Source organism: Solea senegalensis, unplaced genomic scaffold (assembly GCF_019176455.1).
Source record: "Solea senegalensis isolate Sse05_10M unplaced genomic scaffold, IFAPA_SoseM_1 scf7180000016067, whole genome shotgun sequence".
In the NCBI taxonomy this organism is placed as follows: Eukaryota; Metazoa; Chordata; class Actinopteri; order Pleuronectiformes; family Soleidae; genus Solea; species Solea senegalensis.
In genome coordinates this window covers 28,834-36,333 of record NW_025321574.1, presented here as the reverse complement: position 1 = coordinate 36,333, position 7,500 = coordinate 28,834, and the positions used below count along the sequence as shown (strand labels likewise).

Below are 7,500 nucleotides of genomic sequence, written 5' to 3'. Positions count from 1 at the left end.
GTTTTACTGGTTCCCGGCTGTATTGGCGGCAGATGAGGCCAAACGGAGCGTTTTATTCGCGATGTTTGCGGTGGAGGGTTGAAGCGGCGCCGTCGTTCAGCGGTAGTGAGTCGCGGTTTTCTCTCACGCGGTAGCTGGGTTATTGACGGGGGGCTCCGAACTACAACGCCGGGCTTCGTGTTTGTTCACCGTCCGTGTAAACCGGGCAATTTGCCCGGTATCAGTCGCCGGGAGTTAGCATTGGAGGCTAACTCCGGGCGGCTGTGGCGTGTGGACGCTGCACAAATGACCCGTGAGGCCGCTGATCAATAGCTGAACAATATCTCCAGTTAATCCGGGTTTACGTATGTGTTCACATCATTTTTACACTGTAGATATGAAGAATACAGTCTGTTTACTTGCGTTTTTCAGCAACAGTTAAACAGTTTTAGTTTCTTCACTCTAGCAACTAAAACACAAGGCCAGTTGTAAAAGTATAATCTGTATTTCGACAGTCCGATTCCTCCATGACTCTCTGGACATTCAACACTCCAGCTGCAGTTTACCCTTGAACAATAACTTTGCAAATTGAAATGATGTAAACGGTTTGACGGCTTCAGTTTATTTCTACATGCGTCTTTATCTGTGAGGTTCTGTGGTAGGTGAACAGTCCAGTTGTTATGATGGTTGTAGTCCACAAGGTCTTAATGTGAGTTGGCGTTTGATTGCACTGCTGCCGCTCAAAGCACTTGACAAACTGTTCAAAACGTGACGTTTGTGGGTGTCAAATAATTGTCATTATCTGAGTGTGTGATTTGTGTTTTTTGTACATGTGCAGGGACGAGTTAGGACTAAGACGGTGAAGAAGGCCGCCAGGGTCATCATCGAGAAATACTACACTCGGCTGGGAAACGACTTCCACACCAACAAGAGGGTGTGTGAGGAGATCGCCATCATTCCCAGTAAAAAGCTGCGCAACAAGATCGCTGGGTGAGTGAACGCCGGTCAGTGATCGGTTGTTTGATTTGCTGTCCTGTTTCGAAAGTGATCATGGTGTCCGTGTCGCCAGGTCATTGATAGAACAGGAAGAAGAAGCTGTGAGCCTTTCCCTGTGTTTGAAGGACCATCAGTTCCTACCAGACCCTGGTGCTCACATACATTTGAATTACGTCTGTTACATGAATGTTCAAATGACTAAGACAATTTGGTTTTCTCAATGTCATGTAAACAAGTTAGTCCAACTAAAATTGAACCAGTCTTTGTCGGACTAAAGTAAATGTACTGCATGAAAAACCTAAGCTGTGATATAAAACAAACTGCAGTCATGTTCAGGAGTGTTTGAATTGTCTTTGCAATAAAAAGAATAAAAGAACAAGAACCCTAGTCCAACTGAAAGATTTAAAAAAGTTTGAAGGTAAACAGAGCTGCTGTGTGTTTTTGGTGCAGGTATGTGACGCACCTGATGAAGAGGATCCAGAGAGGTCCAGTCAGAGGAATCTCCATCAAACTGCAGGAGGAGGAGCGAGAGAGGAGGGACAACTACGTACCAGAGGTCAGTGAAGGCATCACATCATACACACACACAGTTAACCCAGGAACGCAGGTTCATTAACCTGCTGACGCCATGTCAGATATGTTGATGATGGACATGAGTCCCGGCGTGGCAGGTTTTGTCGTCAGTGATAGTTCCTGGTGTTTTTTAAACCACCTGCTCTGACGTGGTTCAAATTTGTGACTCCAACATTTAGCAAATGTCCACATATGACAGGAGTCTATTCAGAGACAACGCTGCTGAAAACATGACCACGTTCAGTGGTATTTCAGTTCAGTGACTGTCAGACTGAGTTTGAATGACAACCATTCTGTCAATAAATCTGAACTAATGATTTCACTTTCACCCAAAGACGTGAAACGCTAGATTTACAGATTGACTCTGAGGAATGCAGCGTTGATGTCGAGCTCTCCCTGACTTGATAGTGGGTTCTTGGCCTCGCTCTCGGCGTCACTACATCTGTGGAATGTTTTCTTCTTGGTCTCCTGTATCGAAAGTGACCATGGTGTGTGTGTGTCACCAGGTCATTGATAGTACAGGAACATGAACCTGAGAGCTTTTTCCCGTGTTTGAAGGATGACCTGTTCCTCTTGAACCCTGGCGCTCTCAGACAAACACAAAATGCTAAAGTCACGTAGGAAACGTTGTGAAAGTTTGCTGTTGGAGAACAAAATGAATCTGTTCTTAAGTGTGTGTGTGTTTGTGTTTGTGTTTGTGTGTGTGTTTAGGTTTCGGCTCTGGACCAGGAGCTGATCGAAGTTGATCCCGACACCAAGGAGATGCTGAAGCTGCTGGTGAGTGTTTACAGCTGTGTGATCATGTTTAATCAGGTTACATTGGGTCTGTTCAGGCTCTGAATCCGGTCTCACTACTTTTTTGCTGCAATATTGATGTCGTTCATATTTGCTCTGGTTTTGTTCATCCTTGTTTTGTACTGTGATTTTTTTGCTTGTGTGTTAAATTTAACAGTTTGTGTTTGGATGATGCAAAATCATTTCACAACACAAATTTTTCAAATGAAAACGTGTGTTGTGCATCTGAGGAGGAGGCTTGTGGTGCGTTCACTGGCCTCAGTTTGAGCTCATGGTGCGTTCACTGGCTTCACTTTAAGCTCGTGGTGCATTTACTGGCCACAGTTTGAGCTTGTGGTGCATTTACTGGCCTCAGTTTGAGCTTGTGGTGCATTTACTGGCCTCAGTTTGAATTTCACTGGCCTCAGTTTGAGCTTGTGGTGCGTTCACTGGCCTCAGTTTGAGCTTGTGGTGCGTTCACTGGCCTCAGTTTGAGCTTGTGGTGCATTCACTGGCCTGAGTTGGAGCTCGTGGTGCGTTCACGGGCCTGAGTTAGATATCGTGATGCGTTCACGGGCCTGAGTTAGAGATCGTGGTGCGTTTGCGATTAAATCAATATTTGAGACGTTAAAATGAAGCTGCTGATGAATTTGATCCAAATACAGAAACTTGTGAATGAAAACTGACACTGATTGATTTGATTGATATGATGATGACTGGGCTTTAACTGGAGATGCATTTGACCTCTGACCTTCCTGCTGTTGGTGTTAAAAGTCACAAATAGCTAAAGAGAAGTGAGCGTTTTTAACTTTGTCCTGTTTCGAAAGTGATCATGGTGTGTGTGTGTCGCCAGGTCATTGATAGAACAGGAAGATGAAACTGTGAACCTTTCCCTGTGTTTGAAGGATGTTCAGTTCCTCTCAGACCCTGGTGCTCACAGACAGACTCTGAACACACCTCTGTCTGTGTCTCAGTCCTGGTCTCAGTGTGTTAGTCCAGCTCTCAGTGTGTGTTTCTCTGTCTTGCAGGACTTCGGCAGTCTGTCTAACCTGCAGGTGACCCAGCCCACCGTCGGCATGAACTTCAAGCAGCCACGAGGAGTTTGAGCGTCTGTAAAGTATGTTTAATAAAAAGCGTTGGGACAAACACGTGGTCTGTGCGCGTCACTGCTCCTTTAATCAGGTTTAAAGCGGCCATAGCATGGTCCTGTCTCACTTCTGTGTGAGATGTTCAGGTATAAAGCGGCCATAGCATGGTCCTGTCTCACTTCTGTGTGAGATGTTCAGGTTTAAAGCGGCCGTAGCATGGTCCTGTCTCACTTCTGTGAGATGTTCAGGCTTAAAGCGGCCATAGCATTTGTCCTGTCTCACCCCTGCGTGAGATGTTCAGGTTTAAAAGGCCTAGATGGTCCTGTCTCCACTCTGTGTGAGATGTTCAGGTTTGAAGCGTGTCAGTAGGCATGGTCCTGTCTCACTTCTGTGTGAGATGTGTCAGGCATGCCAGCCAGGCAGCTGCTAGCATGGTCCTGTCTCACTCCTGTGAGATGTCAGGTTTAAAGCTGCCAGTAGCATGGCTGTCCTGTCTCACTTCTGTGTGAGATGTTCAGCATAAAGCCGCCATAGCATGGTCCTGTCTCACCCTCTGTGAGATGTTCAGGGTTTAAAGCGGCCATAGCATGGTCCTGTCTCACTTTTGTGTGAGATGTTCAGGTTTAAAGTGGCCATAGCATGGTCCTGTCTCACTTCTGTGTGAGATGTTCAGGTTTAAAGCGGTCGAAAACGTCCTCGTCGCTACAAACGAGCCCATGTAAACGCCTCATCAGCCGCGCCGTTTCAGACCAGAACCACACCCACGGAACACGGACTGTCTTGTGATTGGCCAGTTACCTGGTAGTGATGTCATTGGCACGGCAGCTCTCGGACCTGCAGCTCCCCCTCTGGAAAGGCATCGATCAGAACATTGAGTGATTCTGTAATCTTACACATCTGATCCAGAGTCAGTGACACTGTGACAGTGAGACTGCTGCAGGACACCTGGAGCTTGGATAACGTCGTGGTTACGAGATGATAAACACACATGCCAATGAAACACCAGCGTAGCGTGTAGCTTAGCGTGTAGCCGGCTAATGCTAAACGACAAAACAAGCACACAGACAGTTAAATACTGTCTTTGTAACCTGCACTGCTCCTTCCTTTAGGTGGTGTTTGGTGCTGTGTCCTGCTTTATATTGAAGAAGAAGAACTACTCTGGTTGTAGCTGCTGAGCGATCTGTTGTACGGAGCTCAGCAGCTACAACTAGTTCTTCTTCTATGGTTGAAAGTAGGTCACCGGATGTGTCCGGACTAGGAGTGCTGAGATTCACCAGTGACGTAATTAGTCAACACACGAGGCGTTCCACTTCATAGAGCTCAGGCAAACCATCGAACCCTGCGCTCTCAGCAGTGGCTCAACTGACTGTTATGGACGACCAGAAGGTCGCCGGTTTAAGTCCCCACCAGGTGAAAAGGGCTGGGGTACCCAACCCCCACTGCTCCTAATTGTAGAATGGGTCAAAATGCAGAGAATAATTTCCCTAAGGGGATTAATAAAGTATCTAAAATTAAATTAAAAAATGCAGCGTTAATTAGCACGTCCGGGTTATGGGATCTTTAAACAATTAAATTCTTCCTCTTTATTGATCTTACAGGTTCTAAATGTGTTTAAATGAAACGGAATAAAAAGTTGAGGTGATGTTAGTGTGAAGATCTGACACAGACTTAAAACATTTGTTCATCTTTGACCTTAATGTTTTATTAACATTTATAAATCACACAGTATCAGTGACGAGAAACTTCAGCTGTGTCTTTTTACCTGGAAACATCATCACATCCAAAAGACCATTTACTGCATGGTTTTATTTTACTTTTTAACCATAGACACATTTTGTGAATTTGCTTTGCTGTGGTCGGCACTGCCACCTGCTGGTGACACTGAGCCACAGCACGGGTTTAAGGAGCTGGAAAACTGGATTATTTACACCATGACTTCAAATGTGTTCGATGATACGCGACACGTCTCATAAACACTTGAGCAGCAAGAAGTGACAGGAAGCTCCTCGAGGGCAGTCGCACATCTTTCCGATGCGAGATCCTTTTCTGACGGCGCAGTGCTCGCCCAGGTCACACTGGAGAGAGAGAGGACTGATGTTATAATTTAAGAATGTGTAATTAGAAAACCACTCACTCTCCCCGCACCAAAGCCCATAGAGAAAACCAGTGATTTTAACATCGCAGCACATTAATGAGCTCAAATGTCTTATTTTGTGAATTCAGCATTTGAAATATTTCATTTCGACTCAGTGACACAAAGTGACCACACGAGGCAGCAGCTCCTGATTTCTCTATGGGCTTTGGTGTGGGAGAGATCCCTGTTGGAACATCTGTCACACCGTCAGATAAAGTAATACATTTCTAAATAGAACTTACTAATAATATATCTAATATAACATAGCAAATGTTCATCATTTTGCTTGTTGGATTGACAGATTTATATAAGAAGTAAGTGTGTTTTTTAGCGTGACACCGTCTGTAAATGTGATTTAAACAAAGTAAAAGAATGGTTTTGAGTGCGTAATGTATGTATTTTGTGTTAATATGTGATTTACCGCCGCTGAGGAAAGTCCTTAAACCCTCGTAAATCATCTAATTCTAAAGTACTTTTTCTTTCTCCCCCAAAAGTAATCCCACCCTCCTAATCTCTGTTGACATGTGACTCCTGTCGTCTTTTATCCTGCGTGTGTGTGTGAGACACTCACAGATGGGACTTGTCCATATTTCTTCTCCCACAGATGAATCCTGTTTGTCTGCAGCTTCTCCAGCACTTCATGCAGAGCACCAAGCTGAAACACACACACACACACACACACACACAGAGCTCAGGGGACGGCTCGTGTTTCACTGTGAAAGAAGTGAAATGAACGAGTGATTCATCGTTCACCAACCAACACGTCACCAACCAAACATCTAACCGTTTCATTTTCCCTTTATCGTCACTGTGAAACAGACTTTTCCAACAGGAAGCTGGCGTTTGTAAACCGCTCACTCTCTCACACCAAAGACCACGCGGGAGCTGCTGGTCTGAACCAAGGCAGTGAAGGTAAGGGTGTGAGTGAAGGACACAGGACGCAAGAGAAGGACAGAGACCGAGGAAGCAAGCTAAGGATGCAGGGGAGAGAGGAAACAAGCTAAGGACCTAGGAGACAGAGGAGGCAAGTGAAGGACGTAGGAGACAGGAGGCAAATGTAGGACGTAGGAGACAGCTGATTCTCATGTTTGTTTAAAGGTGTGTAATAATCTGTGTAATAGTCCAGAAAAACAACACAGGAGACATTTATTACTAGTATTAGTTTGTAGTACTATGTTAATATTGGTAACTTATTAAACACTAAACATTCATTTCCTCTTTTAAAATAGTTACTCGTGACTTTGCAGCTTAACAACAACAGATGAACAATTTTAATCTCATGAGTTTAAAAACAACAATCAAAGTTAATTAAATAAAGTACAGGGACTTTCATCATAATTAAAATGCGTTTTGTTTAAATAAAAAAGAAGTTAGTAAAGTATAATCAAGGCTGTCACAAACAGTTTTAAAGATTTAGGAGTTTATAAATAATACATGACAAATAATTCATCTTATTATTATGATTATGATTTAAATACCAGTCTGTTGGTGTTGGAGCGTGTGTCCTGAACGTCCCGCTCGGCCTCCGTACTTCCGCTCGGACAGATGACGGACAGCAGCGCCGCGCACACAACAGCACGCGCCCACATGTTGGTGTCGGACACAACAAAAGCAAACACGGCGCGAGGAGCTCCGTTCAATTTTTGATCTGCCCGCAGCCGCGTGGGGTGTTTGAACTGACAGCACCGCCCCCATCCCGCCCCGATGACGTCACCACCATTCACAGAGAGGAAGAGCACGAGGAAACGAGGCTGTGGGCGGAGTTTCATTATGATGCGGTTTATCGTTTATCGAAGGAGGTAAGGTGGTAAGTGAAGGAGACAGGAGGTAAGTGAAGGAGACAGGAGGTAAGTGAAGGATGTGTACCTTCCTTTTCCAACAAGAAAGTGAAGTTAGGACTGGGAGAGTGAGCGTGTGTGTGTGTGTGTGTGAGTGTGTGTGTGAGTGTGTGTGTGT

The 7,500-nt window shown here is 44.9% G+C and overlaps 2 protein-coding genes and 3 non-coding genes across 5 annotated transcripts in view; 4 read left to right on the top strand and 1 right to left on the bottom strand.

Moving 5' to 3' along the window:
• The window catches only part of LOC122762763 (40S ribosomal protein S17), a 3,647-nt gene extending 179 nt beyond the window's left edge, over nucleotides 1-3,468 (top strand). Inside the window, exons 2-5 of the mRNA XM_044017949.1 lie at nucleotides 818-969; nucleotides 1,426-1,531; nucleotides 2,260-2,325; nucleotides 3,351-3,468. Coding sequence (XP_043873884.1) covers nucleotides 818-969; nucleotides 1,426-1,531; nucleotides 2,260-2,325; nucleotides 3,351-3,428 — 402 coding nt within the window. The 3' untranslated portion in view covers nucleotides 3,429-3,468. The remainder of the gene's footprint in view (nucleotides 1-817; nucleotides 970-1,425; nucleotides 1,532-2,259; nucleotides 2,326-3,350) is intronic.
• LOC122762765 lies at nucleotides 1,011-1,138 on the top strand. Its single transcript, XR_006358766.1, has one exon. It is a non-coding gene; the product is annotated as a small nucleolar RNA SNORA71 (small nucleolar RNA).
• On the top strand, nucleotides 2,015-2,144 carry LOC122762766. The gene has a single exon (XR_006358767.1). It is a non-coding gene; the product is annotated as a small nucleolar RNA SNORA71 (small nucleolar RNA).
• LOC122762767 lies at nucleotides 3,136-3,265 on the top strand. Its single transcript, XR_006358768.1, has one exon. It is a non-coding gene; the product is annotated as a small nucleolar RNA SNORA71 (small nucleolar RNA).
• Nucleotides 3,469-5,090: 1,622 nt separating the features above from the next.
• Nucleotides 5,091-7,485, bottom strand: cart2 (cocaine- and amphetamine-regulated transcript 2). Its single transcript, XM_044017947.1, has 3 exons — nucleotides 7,023-7,485; nucleotides 6,116-6,199; nucleotides 5,091-5,485 (listed from the first exon to the last, which is right to left on the bottom strand). Exons 1-3 carry the CDS (start codon nucleotides 7,311-7,313, stop codon nucleotides 5,378-5,380), a joined length of 483 nt encoding a protein of 160 aa, XP_043873882.1. The 5' UTR covers nucleotides 7,314-7,485; the 3' UTR covers nucleotides 5,091-5,377.
• Nucleotides 7,486-7,500: the final 15 nt, after the last annotated feature.